This window comes from Limanda limanda, chromosome 2 (assembly GCF_963576545.1).
Source record: "Limanda limanda chromosome 2, fLimLim1.1, whole genome shotgun sequence".
NCBI classification, from domain to species: Eukaryota; Metazoa; Chordata; class Actinopteri; order Pleuronectiformes; family Pleuronectidae; genus Limanda; species Limanda limanda.
The window spans coordinates 15,186,007-15,207,871 of NC_083637.1; the positions used below are offsets into that span (position 1 = coordinate 15,186,007).

At 44.0% G+C, this 21,865-nt stretch overlaps 3 protein-coding genes across 3 annotated transcripts in view; 1 reads left to right on the plus strand and 2 right to left on the minus strand.

Moving 5' to 3' along the window:
- Positions 1-1,552, plus strand: part of slit2 (slit homolog 2 (Drosophila)) — an 83,315-nt gene extending 81,763 nt beyond the window's left edge. The window contains 1 exon segment of the mRNA XM_061084670.1: positions 1,298-1,552. Within this exon segment, the coding sequence (XP_060940653.1) occupies positions 1,298-1,552 (255 nt within the window).
- A 5,342-nt stretch (positions 1,553-6,894) lies between these two features.
- Positions 6,895-8,268, minus strand: LOC133026804 (D(1) dopamine receptor-like). Its single transcript, XM_061093773.1, has 2 exons — positions 7,753-8,268; positions 6,895-7,713 (listed from the first exon to the last, which is right to left on the minus strand). The coding sequence occupies exons 1-2, from the start codon at positions 8,266-8,268 to the stop codon at positions 6,895-6,897; spliced, it is 1,335 nt and encodes a 444-aa protein (XP_060949756.1).
- Positions 8,269-11,259: 2,991 nt separating this feature from the next.
- Positions 11,260-14,041, minus strand: LOC133018336 (glutamine synthetase-like). The gene is made up of 6 exons (XM_061084683.1): positions 13,873-14,041; positions 13,599-13,739; positions 13,363-13,509; positions 13,142-13,266; positions 12,587-12,786; positions 11,260-11,590 (listed from the first exon to the last, which is right to left on the minus strand). The coding sequence occupies exons 1-6, from the start codon at positions 14,039-14,041 to the stop codon at positions 11,260-11,262; spliced, it is 1,113 nt and encodes a 370-aa protein (XP_060940666.1).
- Positions 14,042-21,865: the final 7,824 nt, after the last annotated feature.

Sequence of the window (21,865 nt, forward strand, 5' to 3'; positions counted from 1 at the left end):
CTCTCTTTCTCTGAGACCTTTAAGTCAAAAATATCTTTTTTATGGTGGAGAAAAATCTGAAAGTAAGCTTAAAGGTGAACACTTTGTACCTCACTCTGCCATCTGGCTTTATAACCATGAGGAGGGCAAACAGTTTCACTGGGAGGGACTCACATGCACAACAATACACATCCACTACAACACCAGCAACAACACGTAGAAGGAGATTGACTTCATTCTCTACACAGGACAACTTTCTTGCTCTCTGTTTAAATCACAAATAACCTTTAAACTCTCTCAGCAGTGTGCACGCGTGTGTGTGTGTGTGTGTGTGTGTGTGTGTGTGTGTCTAACAGTGTTTTGTGTTTCTGCATTAACTCCTCGAACCCTGTTGCTTTTTCAACTCAGCCTCTCCTGAGCCTCCTCTTAACCCCACACGGGGGGTCACACAGGTGAGACGGCCTGGTCACATTTTACTGTGTGTCTCTTTTTTATCATTTGTTTTCTCTTGGCTCGTCTCGAATGCAACTCCAAATACTTCCACTCACTCACCTCTGCTGCAGCTTGTCTTCACCTCATGCAACATGTGGCTAAAGTAGTTCTTTTGAATTGTGCACTGTCATTATACATTTTTTTATTATTTGTATTATGATTAAGAAATCTTGCCATGGAACATGAAACATATTTTACCTAATTTGTCATTGACATTTTCTTATACTGGCTAAATATCTAGATAACACATCGGTCATGATAATGTGCTGGTTTCTAGAGAGATATTTATTCAGTGTGTTTGAGTCATGGTGTTCCCTATCCCCATTATACTTTGTGTTATCCTCTGCATGGAGACAAGCCCAGATGGTACCGAGTATGGCACTTAGTTGAGTCATTCCATAGACTTTATATGAAAGGTGCATTCCTCTGCCATGGCCCCACGGTTCTTAAATTGAATCAAGAGGAAACAAATCGCACACACTCATAGATATCAGTCCTCCAAACAAGCCAGATCAAGATCCATTAATTATTCCCTCGGTGAAGGCCCCCTGATCTGGATTTGCACCATTTTCGTGGTAATCCATTAGGTAGTTTTTGTTTACTCTAGACAAACCAACAAAGAAAAAGAACAGGGATGAAAACATAGGCAAAGGTAACTATAGAAAACCTCAGGTAAGCAGATGTGGGCTGCTCTTTATCAGAGGTAGGAAGCTCAGACGTACATTATCCAACTCAACCAATCATTCCTCTCCAAAGTCCCTTTTGTCACCATGTCCTTAAAAGTGTGGCTAACTCGTAACCTTCCTGTTTGCTCATCCCTGCAGAGGTGGCCTGCCGAGGGGAACGGATCCGAGATGTCTACCAGAGACAGCAAGGCTACGCGGCGTGCCAAACCCAGGAGAAGGTCTCCCGCCTAGAGTGCCGGGGCAGCTGCACGGGGGGGGCAGAAGGACAAGGCACCTGCTGCACCCCCCTCCGCAGCAAACGCAGGAAATACACCTTCCAATGCACTGACGGCTCGTCTTTTGTCCAGGAAGTGGAGAAAGTGGTGAAGTGCGGCTGTACAAAGTGCCCCTCGTAGAAAAAAAAGGAAAGAAAGGAGAAAAAAAGAGACGATACCCATGGCAGATTTCCTCCTCGCCAGATGTGTTCTGTGTTCCTGCCCGCCTTACTTGACCCCCGTCTCCCGACTCTTCCAGCCTCTACAGTCCTCCCCCCACCAACCCTGTTTTTTTTTTTTTAAAAACCCTGAAAAAAGTAATAAAAAAGAACAAGAGAAAAAAAAAAAAAAGGTTTCTTTTCTTGTCAGTGCTGGACTGATGATTGATGCTTCCTCGGTGGGGATGTTGAATTGTATTGTAAAGTACAAAAACAGACTTATTTTTTATTATGAAGTGGAGAAAAAGACAAAAAAAAAAACACACAAGCATTGACTTTTTCCTGACACCTTCCTCTTTTTTGGTTTGGTCACGACGACTCCGACGATGTGCCACACTGTCTCTTCCCCCGGAGGACTGACCGGTCACTGGCGGCCGACCGCTTCCTGTAGACTTCCTGCTTCCTGTCTTTGAGTCGTGTGTTTTAGGAGTTAACCTTTATCGGTAGTACCACAGACTCACCACTGAGAGGAGCTGCGTTGCGGCACGGGAGAGGGCGGATGGCGATAACCCCCCCCCCCAACACCACCATCACCACCAACAACACAAGAAACCACCACAACAGTCTCCCATGACAGGCCTCCTGAACCCTCCGACTCTGTGTGCACGACCCTGCACACAGCCGTGCCCAAGCTTGTGGTATTTTATACAGCTACTGAACAACACAACCACACAAACACACACACATGCATATGTTCTCACCCATAGAAGAGTCACACACGTTTCTTGCCAGGTTAAATATACTACTCTCTGTTTACCGCCCCGCTCCAGTCATGACTGACAAGTATTTATTGTATCATAAATACCTGTACCTATTCAGTAGATCCCCCATGTATCAATCTGATTCTTTTAATATATATTAATTTATATTTGTCCTTATTTTTGTATTAAAAAGACATAATCTGTCAAGATAGCTGAACTAACAAGATGGTGTCCTTTATTTTGGTTGAAGAGAAGTTGTGTTTTTTTTTGGTTTTGTTTTTTGATCGCTGAAACTATTGTGCTTGCCAGAGACCTTAGTTACATTTTAATCTGCAAATGTGACGTGAAGACATTGTATATTTTTGTCGCGTTTCCTGAGAGTTTGTACTGTGCCATTGCCAGAAGGTCTTTATATTAGAGTATAAATGTATAGATAATTTCCCTACCTATGTATTTCACACACAGATCTTGTGCGTAGCATTGACCCTTAGAGGATTCTTAGAACTGTTTTTACCTTTTTAACAAATTTATGCTTTAAGAAAACTGTGACTTTTTCTAAATGAAACTACTTTGTTAGCCCCTTGGTCTCCGATGTTAACATGTTGCTGCTAAGTTTTTGTACCGTAGACTTGGATCCTGATCTGTATGTTATATAGAACCTCCTGCCCCTACTGTGCGGGGGGGCACCTTGTGTAACAGATAAATATGTCCCCCCTCCACCTCTACACATGTGCATTGTGCTTTATATTCCCTCTCTTCTCCATCCCCAGACTAATGTCAGTTCCCTGACTGATGTTTGTTTATTAAACACAATATTTACCTCACACTTCTCACTTTTGACTTTTTTGTCACACTATGTGGTCCAGAAATATTCCCTAAGGAAAAACTGAAGACCGTAAAAGGTTTTAAAGTAGAATTCAGAGGAGCCGTACCTCCCAAAGGCCCAAGAGTGGAAGACAATGGATGGATGGATGGATGGATGGATGTATAGTTTCATTGTGCTGTGTTTTACATAACTCTCATTTTTTTTGTTATTCTTTCAGTCGACGTCTTAATGAAGCAGTGTCAGCGGCTGAGAAAGAAGTGAGATGTAATTCAATTAATCTCAGGCAAATACAAATTTTCTATACATTAGATGGTGAACAAATAAAAAGGATATGGGATTCATTTCAGTATATTTGGATGCAAGTTTTTTGTTATATAAATCTAAATTATATACGATTTTATATATACCACAGTTTGAAAATCTGAATCAGACTGAGGAGTGGAATAAAAACAATCAAAAGATACAGGTTTTTTTTGTGTGTGATTCGTCTTTAATTTATCAGGATTGTTTTCTGACCTGTAAATCACAAACCATGACAACTTGTATCTCTCTCTCTCTCTCTCTCTCTCTCTCTCTCTCTCTCTCTCTCTCATTCAAATGATGTTTACTTCACACAGACTATTATGAACATTACAAAGATCTTTGTTTTATCTATGTATGTGTACATAAAGATACATATGTATAGGCATACAATGTATTATTTGACAAAGAATCTGTTATATCAGAATACAAAAATGATCAAGGAAAAGAATATCAATGTGATTTCTATGGTAATATACTTGTTATATTACCTTTACTATAATACATGTAGGTCAACTCAAATTTAAAGACAACATTAAAATGAACACTAAAATTTTAGTTTATAACATTTAACACATGTTTTAATATTGATACCATTAAACAGTGGGTTTAAAGGTGTTAAAAGTCTTATCTGTCCTCTTTGAACTCTGCTTTATAGTTCACACTGTCTCACTCTCTCCATCTCTCCCTTCTCTCTTCCTCGCGCTCTCTCTCACCTTTTGCTTTCCTGCTCATGTCTGACCTAATTCATTTTTCTGCAAGAAGCAATTCATTGACTTGAACACACACGTGCGCACACACACACACACACAGTCTCTCAGACTTGCTCTGGGTGTTCTTACACATAAAGGAAATGAAAATTAATAATAATTGATTACGTCTCCCCCTGGAGAACCAGGATTACGGCAGGGAACAAAGAGACGACCTGAACCGATGTCCCCTAAGAGACCCTAGAGGATTACAGAGAGAAAAAGACAGTACGTGGGAGGTAAAACAAATCCTTTAGCTAATGTTTACACCCGTCTTGCACAACATTAACACCAGTTAACTGTTTTAAACTTTCTTATCTATTAACATCCTTGCAATCCTGTTCAAGAAAGACTTTGTTCAGTCAAGTAATGGTTTCTTAAATCAGAGTTTTCGAAATTATACAATGAATCAACTATACGGTATGGTTATAAACAGGTGGGTGAATGGATGGGTAGACACAGGATTTTAGTGTGTGTGTGTGTGTGTGTGTGTGTTTGGGTGTGTGCGTCTTTACCTGCAGCCTTGGGGCTCATTAGACTCTCACACATTCAATGGGGGGGGGTTATGCCCGATTAAAAGTTTCCCCAGTGAGAAACAGCTACCGTTGACACGTAAATGCAAATGTGTTTGACCTCTGTTTTATTAATCATCTTTGGTATAGTGACAATTATTACATACAGTTGTGGACACCTTCAGCTGATGGATGTTCTATGAAGGTAACAGGCCCAATACACACACTGCTCGTCGGGAAACAACTGAACAGAACACTGTGGCATCTAATCAGAACAAACATTATATCACCGGAGTCTAATACAGATAATACATGTGTTTCTGTTAATGTTTTCAGTGGAAATGGAAGGTAAAATATCCTTTCAGTTCTTGCACTGATCCATGATATATTGGATTTAATGGAATTTGACAATTACATTTGGTTTTGTGCCAAGAGTTACATGACAAAATCTGCCTGCAGCTAATCCAACCGTGTTCACAAAATACCACTAAAGCAGAACTAACATTTAATTGGGCTCAGTTTAATTACAGTATAAAAGAGTGAAAACTAATTCCAGAAGTCTCGGCTCCTTGCTTGGTAAGAGATGGTTCCTCTAACCTCTTATAGAACCAAGAATGAGGTTTTTACACTTCAGTTTTTGTTAAAATTAGGCTTTATACATGTGATATAGTAAGGGAGATTAATGTCTGGATTTTGTTACCTTTGGACAGTGCCATGATATGTCTCCCCACTGCAGTCCAAACTAACTGACTACCAGCATAGCTTCTTAATTGTTGTACAGATGTAACATTGGTGTCAGTCTTCTCAACTAAGGATTGATGCTTCAAAAATCCATATAAATGTCTCTGTGAGGAGAGGAAGAAAAAAGAGTGTAAACGTTTCCAAGTGGCCCCTGTGAATGCAGCCATTAAGCATAGCTTAGCATGAAATCTAAAAACAAGTGAACCTGCCTGAGGTAATGACTCAGTTTCCCGTCTTTACACTTGTTACTTGTAGCTTCATATTAAGCTTAGAATAAGGACAGAGACATTTGTCAAACCACTGTGGATAAAACTGTGGATAAAGATGGACAACTATCCAGAAACGAAGCTCAAACATCCCAGATATTAACGCTGTCATCTTGCTCATATCGAGACAGACTCTGCCCAGTAGCGATTGGGGGATGGAGGGGTGGTGGCGAGGTCCCACAGATAAATGTGTCCAATCAATTGCAAGTAAGTCTCAGCTGTCAATCATTAAGTGTCACCCCGTTTAGATTTCATCACATAACAAATAAAAACTTACTTTGCATTTAAAATAATAGAAACTAGCCTACAGAAAATGAAAGACACCATCTGTGAGAAAAGATTTGGTCGTCCATGTCCCATCCACTATCGGCAGGATTTATGACCTATACTGCAGCTCGCCACCAGGGGGCAATTGGGATGTTTTGGCTTCACTTTTGGGGAGCTGTCGTGTCGGCCATTTTTATATACTATTTCTAAAAAAGACCCATTCCTTTCGATCTTAATAACAAGCTACTGTAATCACACCCGCCAACAAAATATAGTCATATCTCTTATTGGCTCGTTTAAGGCTTGTGGCTCATCAACACACATCCATATTTAACACTAACAAGGAATTCTCATTTAAGAAAAATGAACAGATGTTAATCTGTGGAGAGTTCATCAAAGAGCAGGCGGATGCGCAAATCCAGCTGCACTTCACAGACCCTCATCACGGCAGCTTGTGTTTTAGAGGGTTGTCACGGTAAAAGCTTCTCTCCTCTCACCGGTCAGGGCGTCTTTCACATGCACAACATCTACAAATTATTCATGTTTGTTTCTTTCAGGAGATAGAAGAGGGGGGGGGGGGCAGAGTGCACTCACAATTCACCGAGATGCACAGCTGATGGGTGCTAATGTGAATCTCTTACATAATCCCATTTCTAGAGATTCAGAGAAATCCTGACCTCTGATAACGTTCTGTACCGGGGAGAGAGACAGCGAAGCCGATTATTTGGCCACACTGGAAAAACTCTATCCTCACTGGTTCATTTAATATTTCAGTTTTTTTAATTTTAATATTAGATCAGAGGAATAATTTTTGTCTGTGTGGCCTGTTTTTTGTTTCCCCCTTAACTTCACATGGGGTTTGATGTGCACTCTCCACCATGTTGACCCCCTCCGGTGGACGTCCTACTGTGTCCCTTCCGTGGGTATCTGCGTCAGTCTGTCTTTGTCCTTACTTTCCTCGGTGTCTGTCACCTGCTCGGAGTTTGTCCCTCTGTGATAACACACGGTCACTGTGGTGTGGCCGCTGTCCTCGCTCCCCCGGGGGTTCGTGGAGCAGGACCCCCCCGGCCTCAGGTGCAGCGGGCCCCCCTGCTTCAGGTGCGCGGCCCTGTCGCTGTCCACCACTGTTCCCACCGCCTCCCAGCAGCCTCCCCGCCCGCGGCAGCGCAGCAGGCGCAGGAAGGCGTCTCTGAACTCTGCGTTAAACGCGTAGATGACCGGGTTGAGGGACGAGTTGCTCCAGCCGATCCACACAAACACGTCGAATGTCTTTTCGTGGACGCAGTAAGGGCCACGCGGGCCCCCCGGGGCCCCTGGTCCGGGGCAGAAGGGCAGGGCGCAGTTCAGGATGAAGAAGGGCAGCCAGCAGCACACGAACACTCCCATGATGATGCTCAGAGTCTTCAGGACTTTGGTCTCTTTCCTGATGGAGACCCTGAGCTCCCGGTGAGTCTGCGCCTGCGCACTGACACGAGCCTGGTATGAATGGGCTCTGGTTCCCTCGCACAGGTGAGGAGACTCTTCAGGTGCGTCCACGCAGCTTTGTGCGTGTTCCGCCGCGCGCTCCAGGGAGGAGATCATCCGGATCTGCATCTGCGCGATCCCGTAGATGCGCGTGTACGTGACGAGCATGACGGCCACGGGGATGTAGAAGCTGATGAGGGAGGAGGAGATGGCGTATGCGCGGCTCAGGCTGGAGTCACAGTGACGCGCAGCCTCCTCCTGCCCGGCCCCGGCCCTGACCTCCGCCCTGACCTCTGCCCTGACCTCCGACCTGACCTCCGCCCTGTGCCAGTCCAGCTGCACGGGCACGAAGGAGAGGACCACGGACACCGTCCAGGTCAGGCCGATCACGACGGAGGCCACTCTCTTGTTCATGCTCCTCTCGTAGCGGAAGGGGCTGGAGATGGCCCAGTATCTGTCCACGCTGATGACGCACAGGTGGAGGATGGAGGCGGTGGAGCACATGATGTCGCAGGCCAGCCAGGTCTTACAGAAGCCCCCGAACGGCCAGAACCCGGCCACCTCAGCCGCAGCCTTCCAGGGCATCACCAGCACCGCGACCAGCAGGTCCGACAGAGCCAAGGACGCGATGAAGATGTTGGTCACTTTTACGCGCAGGTGCCGGTAGCGATAGACGGCTGCGCACACCGTGAAGTTGCCCAAAAGCGTCCAGAGGATGAGCAGCGCCAGGACGCAGCCGGTCAGAGCTCGATGAGCCGGAGGGTCCTCCCGGGTCTCAGCTCCCACCAGGACCGAGCTGGTCGTGGTGTTCATTGTCCGGTCCGGCACTCTTCCATGAGACAAACTGGAAGGATGAGAATCACAGCTAATCCCTGAAATGACCACAAAACAGCAGAGGAAGAATAGTCCCTGAAGCTGGAGTCGGTCCGTCCTGACTGAGCTGTGCTGCTGCTCCCGGTGCCAGCAGGGTTACTGGGACCGCAGGCACCACCAGCTGGAGACTGGGCGCAGCGCTGAGGCGCACAGGGCACGGAGAGGTTTAACACATGAGAAATTACAAACGTGTCGAGCCATTTCACATTATCTCTGTCTCCATTTACTTCCATTCTGCATTATTACTGTTTTATTCTCTCATCCAGATGTTTTAGTCCCATTTCTCCTAAACAGTAGTCACTGATGGTTAATGTGGAATTAAATAACGTGAGAAAGTGCTTTTAAAAGCAGGCATCAGCGATTTGTCATTTAATAACATTTCACCACAATAATTAAATAATAAGAGTTAAATAAGACAACAAAACAAATAGAAATAGATAGAAACAGAAAACTGGAATAGGTTGAAATAAAGGAAAGCAAACACAAACCGACATATCCATATATTGATCTTATAACTGGATATTAACAATCTCTTTCAAAACTCATTGAATTGAATCATGCAGCCTCAGCACTGCAGGAGCATTACTGAGACAATGATTTACAAGAGCCATGTACACTTTTAAAATAATATAAACAATAGACATTTAGGTGAAGGATCTGTTTTATTTATGGATAGAATACATATAAACCCTGTTGGTAGAGCATTAAAGAGCGTTATTAAGGAATGATTGAATGCAGTGTACCCAAAGCAAGAAACTATACTTTATTTTACTGTATATAATTTGTCTTTACCTCTAACGTACTGTCTGTTGTTCTAGTCGTGACGTTGATACATATAAATAAATGAAATTAATCACAATAAAAATAAATACATAAAATATCTGCCCATAGAGAGGAAGTTTAGACCAAAGCCGTTTTGGGGGATTCTTCATTAATGTCTGGCCAACCAAACCCAATGGTCTTTACTCCATGGTCTTTATCCGACTCCTACAGAGCATCAAATAGATCAAGAACAAATCACTTTGTCATGCGTTAATGCTGCTACAATAGAAATAATCTATAAAGCCTTTCTTACCCAACATTCAGCTTGGCTTTCTATATCCGTATTACTAAGTTGTTGTCAAGGTGAGTCAGAGTAGACACGATGATGGAAGCAGTCTTGCCAGAAATCTGTCAAGGACATTCTCATTTAATCCTCTACATGACCTCACCCTCTCTTATCTTAGAAGAACACATGTACCCGACAAGTTTGATAGATCTGGCCGAGACTTCTGAATTATCATTGCTAAGAATAATACTGCTTTCGGTTCTTTCTCCTCTATGATGAAACCCATGCATCGCTCTCCAACCCATCTGGTGCGACATTGCTCACCAACAATGGTTGAAAGCGCATGACGAGATCTCCTCAAAGCTTCTCAACCCCTGCCAGAGCTGAGGCCTAACACCTGACTGCTATTCTCTCCACTCCCTTAGACGTTGCTCAGCTATGACTGCAGCTCTCTATCATCCATGCTAATCATTGTATGTCAGACACCAGAAGAAGGAATATTGACTCTCAAACATCATCAGTTGCTGCAGCCTTGCTGTTTTAATATGTACGCTGCCCCCGTGATACGAGGGACTGGCTCCGACGCAGGGGACGAGCGTCGTTTGAGGGCTGTTCGGGTCGAGGGGGCTCCGTTGCCAGGGGTGACGACACAAGGCGAACAAAGCCAAGAGATTCGCTGCACCCTTGTATATCGCTCTCCTGTCTGTCCTGGGAGAGGGAGCCTCACATGTGCCTCTCTCTGAGGTTTCTCGATTCCAGTTTATAGGGTTTTTAGTAGTTTTCAAGAGTCGCATTTCCGGTTTCATGCCCAATAATACCGGCGGAAACCACCAAAACTATGACCACTAGTATAACCCACGGTCACACACGAAGAAGAGCCGACTTCGACAAAAAACATTACTACACCTAGTGGTCTGGCGGTGAATTGCTTTGCATCAAGCGCAACCCTTGGGGAACGATAAATTGAAACGAGTCCGTCAACAGAGCTGCGTGAAAAGCCGCAGACGCCGTTGCAGAAGCAAGCGCCAGCCTTAAGCCCTATGAAACGAATCGTGTTTTGTTAATATGGGCTATACAAGCAAATCCTTTGACTGAATAATGTGTATGCGTATGAGATTTGGGTTTATTTGTTGCCATGTGCCAAGTTTACTTCTTTCACACCTCTGCAGTGAATGGCGCACACATAGCAGTCTCATTAGGTAGTATATTCTCCCGCTGGCCAATTTGCCTACGGAGAATGGCCACGCCGTGGTGGCGAATGGCTCTCACATAGCAGATACCCATCCATACATCTGGCTCAGAATTCGTGCAGTTTATGGGGGGGTTACAAGTATTTGCTCATCATTCCTGTGTAATCATATGGGGGAGTGATTAAGTTGGAGCCTAGACACCGAATACTACATCTGTTCTACTGCTGCATTAAACGTTTGAAAGTGAGTTTAATGCAGCAATGGCGCTACGCCCGGGACCTAGTTCAGGTAGCCAACTCAATCATGTGACATACATCATGTGACATACATCATGTGACATACCTCACTCACCACAACCATCTACAACTCATCACTCATATCATTCCTGAGTAATCTTATGGGAGAATGTTAAAGTTGGAGCCTAGACACCGAACACTAAACCTGTTCTACTGCTGCAATAAACGTTTGATCGTAAGTTGGCCGACTGAAATGCATTTGACAAGACATAACATGTGTTTTAAGGAAAACAGACTTTATTTGATTTCTTTACTTTCTCTAACAATCACAGTTTCTCCGCATGAACTTGCAAATGTGTCAGGTTTCTTTAAAATTTCATAACAGCACTTAATATGCACACAAATTGTGTAATATATAATTACACTCTATGGAGCCTTCACTGCATTTTCTCCTCTTTCAGGAAGCCAGGATCTCCTTCATCTCCTCATCATCTTCCTCAGTGACTCCCAGCAGACAGGTTTCCACCAGGGCTCTCATCACGGGGTATGGGTCGCAGTTGGCAGCAGGACGTCTGTCCTCAAAGTACCCACAGCCCATGCGACTGACTTGGCCAGGGATGCGAACACTAACGTCACGAGAGGCTACGGCTGTAGAGAAGTGATGGAAGCTGGAGGTACAGCCCTGACCTGTGAGGCGGTGTATGTTGTCAGCACCACCATGTGCATCGTAGACACTGAGGTGCCGAGAATGACGCTTGCTCAGTTTTCTGATCGCTTCCTCAATGTACCTGTAACATCCCAGAGAACATGTTTTATTCATGCTACTATCTCTAAATGGCCAAAAGGCATCTAAGAATAGATGTGTGCGCTAGATAATATATATTGTGAAGATAATGTGTTGTGCAGGTTTTACTCATGTTGTTGGTGCCAAAATCTGACTACACACTCATTATTTTCCTTATGAGGACAAGAGAAAGTTCCCATAATGTAAAATATTAGATTTTTAGTTTTATGGTTAGGTTTTGTTATACGTTATGGATAAAGGCCAATTTATGCCTCTACGTCTTTTCTAAAACGGACAGATAAGACCGCCCTATCCGTCGTGGAACGCCCTCTCCGAGCGCCTCGGACAGCTTTTCGTTCACCTCTGATTTTTCTAACTGTCCGTGTTTATGTCGGAGAGCCCATGGACAGCTCTTGGCTGTGACTGGTCCGCGAACGACATCATTTTTGTTCGACGTCATTTCCGGACCTCAAACATCCTGCTTCCTGTCACAGCAAACCCAAACACAACTATCATTCAAGATTAATGTGACGTGTGCGTTAAGCCAGCGGAGTTGTCCGGCTGACGGTGGCTCGTTAGAGCACTGACGGCATGTGTGCACGGTCACAGACGGTTATAACGAGCTTTCAAAATGGCACTAGCGGGCTAGGCTAGCGGGCTAGCAACCATGCTAACTGCGGTGGTAACAGTGCAAAAACTCGCTGTCAAGACTTTAATTCCACTTCTATCATGACACTGTTTCTATAATACCGTCAGTTTAGAAGCTTAGTTTAGTTGCCATGGTTCAGTGTGTGGGAGGCAAGCCGATAGAGGTAAACAGACACACGTGGACTTCTTCTTCCCAGATATGGGGTAGGCTTCTCTGAGCTCGTCTTCCGTTACGCCACCTATGGGTTTGGCGGTGAAGCATAATGGAGCCTTAAGGCAATAAGTTAACAGTTAATATTTATGGTTAAGGTAAGAGTGTGTTTTCAGTGTGTTTGTGTGTGTGTAAACTTACTGAAGTCCCCCTTCACTCCTCATCTCCTTGGTGCTGAAGTTGATGTGAGCGCCTGATGAAAAATTGCTTTCCTTAATGGGTTTAACGTCCAAGGAGGCAACAACCTCAAAGTCTTCACAGACTCGGTGCAGAATGTAACGGGCCATCCACAGATGATCCCCCATTTCAATCCCCTCGCAAGTGCCAACCTGAAACTCCCACTGATCAGACAAAAAAAAAAGGTCACAACAGATGTGTTTCCAGGATACACTAAAAGGTAGTGAACACTTAGTGAGACACATAAGCCATTAAGTATGTGGTTGTGTTGTGAGTATTTGGAGCACATTTTCTACTTGCCTTGTATGTGCTTTCAAATCTTGATTTTTTTCTATTTGCATGTGTTGGCATGTGTTTATTTAGGGTGAAGAGCATTCAGCTCTCTGAACTGTGGAAATCGATTGCCAAGGCTCTGAGCTAGAAGAGCCGGGATGTTGAGGCTATTCTAGCATCTTTTACGCAAACAAATTAGCCTGGTAGACTAGGTTCTAACAAATTAATCAGACAACCTGTTCATACCTGGGAGTACAGGTATTCTGAATTGGAGCCAAAGATCTTTACACCAGCATACAGGCAGGCTCTGTAGTGACTCATGGATATGTCTCTTCCACACAGTTTGTCAGCACCCACGGCTTCACAAGACCCTGAGGGTAATACCAAAACAAAACAACATTTTGTGAAGATTTTGTGAAGCAGAATAACCAGTTTTTCTAGGTTAAACAAGTCTATCCTCATAACACCTTTTTGGAGCTGGTGTCCATCAGGGGACCAACCAAGCTGCACTCCGTCCAAACCAAAAAGGATGTACTCCTGCTCCATTCCAAACCAGGGCTGGAACTGTTTCACCTCGTCCATGACGGTAACACACTGTGAACGCCGATTATTTCCTTTGTTGAAAAGCAAAACACAAGGCTCAAACTCAACAAGGGCAGCAAACAAAAAGCTTCTTTTTATGATCTGATTTGTCATATCTGACCTGTGGGGATGTCTTTTCCGTTTACCAGTTCGCACAGCACCAGTTTATCAGGGTCCAGTGTGAAAGGATCTCGAAACATTCGGACCGGGACCAAAGTGACTTCGGAATGATCAGCATCGGTCCCGTACCATTCTGGTATATCTGTAATAAAAAAGGTAACACTTTCTTGTATAACAGACACGTATCAGGCACCATATCCACAAACTGTGCCAGACGTTAAAATTCAACATAAAACCCTTTGAAAATAACTCTAGTGATTTCTTCTATACTGTACCTCTGATTCCTGCTGGCTCATTGTAAAGCGTCCTGGTTTTAGACTGTAGATTCTCTCGATCCTCATTGACCCAAACATATGTGACCTGGCACTCTTCACCTTTGGGGAGGGACAGATAGTGCTTCCTGACCATCTTGTGAAGACTGAGCATCTCGGGGGGGAGCGACATGATGATTTTCTCCTGATTCTTTCAACTCGTCTCTCCTGCTTGCAAACAGCTATGTCCTCGCCGCTGTTTGTTCTGAAGTATATTCTGGTCGGCCGGGAGGTCGCTGTGTTGTAGAAGCTTGATGATGAAGTAAAGGAACGCTGACCCAGTACTTACAAGTATAATAATGTTTATTACACAAAGTAATACAGGTCAAGACGAGCTCTAGAACTTGGAGAAATCACCCAGGCCAAATAGTGAGATCTGGCTTCCAGGGGTTGGACACACAGTATATATAGAGAGATTGGTTCCGCCCAGGGGCGTTTCTAGGATTGAAAGAAAGGGGGGGCTTAGCCCCTAAGGAAGCTGAATGTTTGCGCGCGGCAATTTTTTTTGGGCTCATTTGGGGCTGAGGATATCCATTGTTTCAGACAGTTCATAGATTGGTTCAATCAGAAAGAGTGTGATTTTTCTGTGTATCTTTGCTTGCATTCATTCAGTATAAGTTAACAGAAGAGACAGAATTTCAGGGTCATTGTGAAATTTGACAACACAAATATGAACTTTTCTCAAATAGAGAGAAATATTTTTCCTGCTTGTAAAGGAAAGACGAATATACTTGTTTTGACTAGGGCGGAGCTGTCACCTCTGCTAAAGTTTCTTCTTATATCCATCTGGTCAATGAATTGGATAATATACCGGTACAAAGGCGTTATGAGGGACACTATGACATTTAGTTTCCACTAGCATTAACTGATTATAAACAACAACATTCTAAAGGCACTGATATTATTGTTTTAAAATACTAGAGATAGATATTAATGCAAAGAATAGAAAGCTGTTGATAGTTATTTCTTACATTTCAAATTTGCTCGTTCACACTCTTGCTCACTGGAGACCTTTTCTAACAAAATAGCTAGCTAGCTAGCTTAGTGTTAACATAGCTCATTACAATATTCCCTTTCATTTGCCTCAAGTAAACCTAAATTTAAGCAGGTAACAATCGTTAACAACTACAGATTCCACATTCTGTAACTACCTGTACTTACAATTTCACTCTGTGCATCATTTACTATGAGCTAAACTCCTTGGCTGTAATCCTGCTGTCTTGATGAGAGACGTTACTTGGCAGAGTGAGAAAACCAGCGCAGCAGCGATGCAGAGTCCCCAAGGTCCTTGTAGTGTTCTCGTGCAGTGTGTTGTAACTCTGACTTAACACCGAGTTAAACCGTAGCCAATGAAGACAGAGTCGTAGCAAGGTTGACCATTTACTGTCACAATTCCTCATTGACAGACGGTGAAAACTGCAAATAAAAGAATACAAAAATACTGAATGTACATTTGACTAAACAGCATGTTGTACATAGTTGTAAATAATAATATAAACTGTCTAACACTGTATGAAGACATTCTGATGCCAATTGCATTGATTTTAGTTTGTACACAATTGCTAACCAAAACGTTTTTAACAACACATCAAACGTTATTTTTAACTAAATCCACTCTAATATATTATCTTAAACATGTCTTCCATTGATTAAACAAACTTACGGCATTGCCTCTTAGATGCTTTCATGTGGATGCTAGCGTATTACAATCAGAAGATGCACATGTCTGCCATTCTTTCTACAGAGGTAAGATTTTTAACAGGAAATGACGTCACAGGAAGTGACTTAACCGGAAGTGACATAATCGCAAACCTAAAACGGCAAATAATATGAATTTATACATTGGCTTATTTTAACTGTAAAGTAATTATTCACATCCGTTTTTACATATACATATTTAAGAAATCAATGTAAGAATATTAAATGAGTGCCAGGAGAGACAACACACTCCCCGTCTGACCTATGTGAGGTCACTTAGAACTTGTACCGGTCTTGAACATTGTCTTTAGATCAGTCTTCAGGAAGAAGCAGAACAATCTCTGCAGTCGGCCGGAGAAAGGTTTTAACATTGCCTTGGTCAGTTGTTTTCACTTCGACCTTCCTTACATGCCCATCTTTCCCAGGGAATGTGGCATTGACTCTGGCCATAGGCCAGTTGTTGCGAGCGGCCTGCTTGTCCCTGAGCAGAACCAGATCTCCAACCTGAAGGTTTCTGCGGGGCACTGTCCACTTCTGTCTGTGCTGCAAGGAAGGTAAGTATTCTCGGCTCCAGCGGGTCCAGAACTGGTTTGCGAGGGCCTGGACTTGTCTCCATTGCTTTGTGTACAGATCCTTGTCGGAAAAGTCTCCAGGAGGAGGTGTAACTCCCGACTTCTGTGTGAGGATCATGGACGGAGAAAGTATGAAAGGTTTCTCGGGATCTGTAGACACAGGTAAGAGTGGGCGTGCATTCATAATCGCCGTGACTTCCGCCATTAGTGTGCAAAGCACTTCATGGGTCAAGCAAGTGTTTTGCTGTTGGAGCATTGAGTCGAGGATTCTTCTGGCAATGACAATCATACGCTCCCAGGAACCTCCCATATGAGAGGCGTGCGGGGGGTTGAATTCCCAGCTACATCCTTGTTCGCTGAGGTACCTTTGTACTGATTTGTCCATCCCAAGCTCCTTGCTTGCTCCAACGAAATTGGTGCCGCAATCAGATCTTAGCTGTTTAGCTGGGCCTCTGAGTGCGAAGAAACGTCTGAGGGCATTTATACAACTGGATGTGTCCATAGATTCAATTACTTCGATGTGAACAGCTCTGGAACTCATACAACTGAACATGATGGCCCAACGCTTGCTCTCTGCCTGTCCTCCTCTGGTGCGTCTGATTGTAACAGACCAGGGCCCAAATACATCGAGGCCCACATATGTAAAAGGAGGGCAGATTTCAAGACGTTCTGAAGGCAGGTCTGCCATCTTTTGTTCCTCCAGCTTCCCGCGTAGCTTGCGACAGGTTACGCATTTGTGGATTACTGAGTTAATGAGCTTCTTGCCTCCCAAGAGCCACAGTCCTGCTGCCCTAATCGCTCCTTCCGTCAGGTGACGACCTTGGTGTCTCACCTGCTCATGGTGATGCCGTGTGAGCAGTAGGGAAATGTGGCTTCCTTTGGGCAGAACTATTGGGTTCTTCTCTGCGGTAGCAAGATGAGAGTGCTTTAGTCGCCCTCCAACGCAGATGAGGTCATCCTCCAAGATTGGGTTGAGTGTCCTCAGAGGACTGTTCTTTGGTATGGTTTTGTTGTCGTTCTCAGTACGGTTGAACACTGTCTGTCCCAGCATTCTCTCGGGTGCTGTTCCAGAGCTTTGATGTGTCTCCTTGACGTGCATGAAGCTTGTACAGGGTTGAAAGATTGAGTGGCGACCGCTGTCCAGCACATTCGTCTTGAACGTGTTGACTGTTGGTTTATGTAAATTACCCAAGCACACTTCTCCTATCACTACCCAACCCAAGTCCAGACGTTGGGCAAAGGGGGCGTTATGTGGTCCGTTGACCTGCTGCCTTACCTTGTGTGCCCTGAGAACATCTCTTCCTAGCAGCAGTAGTATTTCTGCCTCTGGGTCCAGTTCAGGGATGTGCTCTGCAATGTGGCGGAGATGAGGCTGATGAAAAACAGCGTTTGGTGTTGGAATCTCAGACTGATTATTCGGGATCTCATGACACTCAATGAGTGGTGGGAGAGAAATGAGAACTGTGCCGTCCAGTGACTCGATTTCGAATCCTTCTGCCTTCTTGCCGGATGTTTCTATGATGCCAGAGCAAGTTCTGAGATGGTACAGGAATGGTTCAGTCTTCAAACTGAACCGCTCAAAGAACTCTGGTCTTGCTAATGAGCGATTGCTCTGGTCATCCAGTATTACATAGGCTTTGATGGCCATGTCCTTTGAACCCTTGGGGTAAAGCTTTGCGAGACAGATTTTTGAGCATGAACGGCTCCACTGGCCTGGACCGCAAACTTCTGTGCATGTTGCTCCAACGACAGCCATGTCGGGATGATCTCCCTCCCCGCCGTACTCTTGTGACGGTGGAGGAGCCTTGACAGTTTGAGGAGGTGGGCCAGGGTGCATGGCTGTATCATGGCTGGTGCTGTTGCATTCAAAGCACATCACAGGGGACCTGCAGTCTTTGGCAAGGTGGGAGCTGGAGGCACAGCACTTGAAACATATTCCTTTCTCTTTGAGGAAGGCCTTTCTATCATCGAGGAGTTTGTTCCTGAATGTTCTACACCTTTTAAGGGGATGGGGTTTGTTATGTAATGGGCAGTTATTGTTAGGGTCGTTGTTGGTAGTGGAAATATCCGTTGTGTGAACCGAGATGGGTTCATTGTTGATTGTTGAAATATCCGTTGTGTGAACTGAGATTGGTTCGTTGGTGTTCAAGTTCCGTGAAAATGGTTTGTCAGGTTTGGTGGGTGTTGTTGTGCTGCCTTGATAATTAAAGCTAGGGTCGTTGCGCTTTTTTGCCTCGTAGCTAATAAAGTTGCAAAAGTACTCGAAGGGAGGGAAGCGACGGTTGTTTCCTTCTTTGTACCGTGACCCTGCAGACACCCACTTCTCCTGAAGCCCGTAAGGAAGTTTGTCTACGATTGGTCCAATGCCGCGTGAGGTGTCCAGGTAGGACAAGCCGGCCAGATATCCATCTTCTTTAGCACCTTGGATCTCCGTAAGTAGATCTCCAAGTTCACGTAACTTCAAATGATCCTTGGCTGAAATCTTCGGAAAGTTGTCTAAGCGCTGAAACATTGACTTTTCAATGACTTCGGGGGCGGCATAGGATTCACGCAACCGTTCCCATGCTTTGTCTAGAGCCAGATTGGGGTTGTTGACATGCACCGATCGTATGCGTTTAACCTGTTCGCTAGATTCTTTTCCCAGCCATTTGGTCATGAGGTCCAACTCTTGGGTTGCTGTGAGGTTAACTTCACTGGCTGCACTGGAGAAAGAGGAGTACCATGCCCGATAATTCTCTGGCTTGTCATCGAACTGGTACAGCCCTGAAGTCACAAGGTCTCGTCGTGCCAAATACTGTGCCAAAGGCTCCCCTAAAGGATACATGGGTGTGCCAGTTTGAAGTGAATGTAGCGGAGTATACGACGGAGCATGAGCGTGCATGGTGGGGTTAGCTCTACTAACCTTAGCTTTTGTCTCAGCTTTAGTTGGGTCATGTAAATGTGGTGGCGATGGTTGTTTACTGTCAGCATTTTCCTTGCTGACAGGTTGTGGTTGATAGTCGTCTTCCTCCGCTGGATGCCATGTCATGAAAGTGTCATGTGACTTTGCCTTAATTGAGGGAGCAACGGGTAATAGTGAGGAAGGAGAACGGTTCTTAATGTCGATCTGGGATTGAACGTATTCACTGGTGCGTTTAATTTTCATCTTTTCAGATTCAGATATCCTGTCTTCGACAACAGACTGCATCGCCTCTGCGTCTTCCAAAACTTGAGCTGTCACCATGGCTGCGTCAGCTTCTCTATGAAGGGTTAACACTTCCAACTCTGTGTCTATTCTTGTAGTTTCCAATTTATTTTGAGCATCTCTAGTTGCTCTTTCTGCCTCTCTAGCAGCTTTTTCCATTTTTAGCTTAGCCTCCTGGCTAGCATATGAAGCTCTCACCTTTGCAGCTTCTGCTTCAGCCCGGGCGCGGGCTGCGCTTACTGATGATGCTGATGTTTTGATGCTCTTAGCACTGCCGACAGACGATCTGTTGCTTGCCATGGCGACCACTTCAAAACATCCAATGCTGCCTTTTCACTGTAGTGTTCTCGTGCAGTGTGTTGTAACTCTGACTTAACACCGAGTTAAACCGTAGCCAATGAAGACAGAGTCGTAGCAAGGTTGACCATTTACTGTCACAATTCCTCATTGACAGACGGTGAAAACTGCAAATAAAAGAATACAAAAATACTGAATGTACATTTGACTAAACAGCATGTTGTACATAGTTGTAAATAATAATATAAACTGTCTAACACTGTATGAAGACATTCTGATGCCAATTGCATTGATTTTAGTTTGTACACAATTGCTAACCAAAACGTTTTTAACAACACATCAAACGTTATTTTTAACTAAATCCACTCTAATATATTATCTTAAACATGTCTTCCATTGATTAAACAAACTTACGGCATTGCCTCTTAGATGCTTTCATGTGGATGCTAGCGGATTACAATCAGAAGATGCACATGTCTGTCATTCTTTCTACAGAGGTAAGATTTTTAACAGGAAATGACGTCACAGGAAGTGACTAAACCGGAAGTGACATAATCGCAAACCTAAAACGGCAAATAATATGAATTTATACATTGGCTTATTTTAACTGTAAAGTAATTATTCACATCCGTTTTTACATATACATATTTAAGAAATCAATGTAAGAATATTAAATGAGTGCCAGGAGAGACAACACAGTCCTAGTGCCCGGTCTTTTATTGTTAAGTATTATGAGAGGCTATTGGATTTTAATTTGAAGGGGGAGAAAACATACAAACCAGAAACGCACTCACATATGTAGAATGTTAGAGTTATAAATAACTTGTCCATGTGTAAAACAATAGTTTAATTTAAAAAAAAAAAATCCCAATAATTATTTGGGGGGGCTGAAGAACATTTTAGGGGGGCTTCAGCCCCCCTAAAACAGGCCTAACGACGCCCCTGGTTCCGCCCATGACTTCAGGTAAATGCCCTCCCCCATGGGATTTCTGACTAAAGAGGGACATGTTTTTGTGTCCGAACATGAAGACACATTGGTCAAGAACATTCCTTCTACTCCCATCCATTAGCTAGTCAGAGGTCACTCCCAGAGTCAAAGGTCATTTCAAAAAGGTAGAGAACTTCTAAGATAAACATTTGGAGGACTCTCTGAGAATGTCTGAGAGTCCAGAAGGCAGGTATCATTAACGTAGGCCTGTCATTATGTTTTGAACACATACCAAATTGATCTACTCAATCGAATATACGACAATTCCGCCTTATTTATTTGTATTTATTCAACTGGGTGATTCATTCAAAGAGACACACACTCTGAGGGTTGTACCTCAAACCTGCTCAACAACCCGACTGACCTAATTCTGCTTCACAACCCTGGCAAAAATTCTAATGAGCAACAGTCTCTCTCTCTCATATGTTCCTTCCCGGTGTTTGGGGAGTTTTCAGGACATGACAACTGTCAATAGGAACCGATCCTGTGTATTTAGCCATATAATGAAACCAATGTTTAGAAGAATTCTCATGAAGATTTTCTCGCATCGCTCGCACCACCTTATATGGACCTTCCCGTCTAGGCAGGTGTCACCTCCTCCTATAGACCTTAATGTACACCTTGTCCCCTGGCACAGCCTGTGCTCACTTGTTCCTAGTAATGGAATGCAAGAATGCAGAGCACAAGTCAATGGCTGTAAAAAAAAAAAACTACCTCAGTGGCTCCCAGCAGACAGGTTTCTCATCATGGGGTATGTGTCACAGTTGGCAGCAGGACGTCTGCCCTCAAGGTATAGTTGAAACAATTGAGTTAGAAAAAAATTCACCCCCCTCAGAGTAGTCATGAAAGAAGAACTTTGTGATTGAGACTAAAACCGTTTTCTGAACCAGGCTGTAAACAGGTTTAAATCTGCTCTAAAGTCTGCCTTTTTAACATGGGAGTCAATGATAATTGACTCCTTCTTGGAGCCAGCCTCCCGTGGCCACCCAGTGAACTGCAGCTTCTTGCACTTATTGGCCTCATGGCTCAGCCCGGGACGTTGCCCCTTGATTAAGCATGTTAATATGGGCTATACAAGCAAATCATTTGACTGAATAATATGTATGTGCTTTGCAGCCTGGTTATATTGTTCTTTATCTGGTTTGCTGGGCTTAAAGTGTTCAATTTAGATGTGGGTTTATTTGTTGCCATGTGCCAAGTTTACTTAATTCACCACGC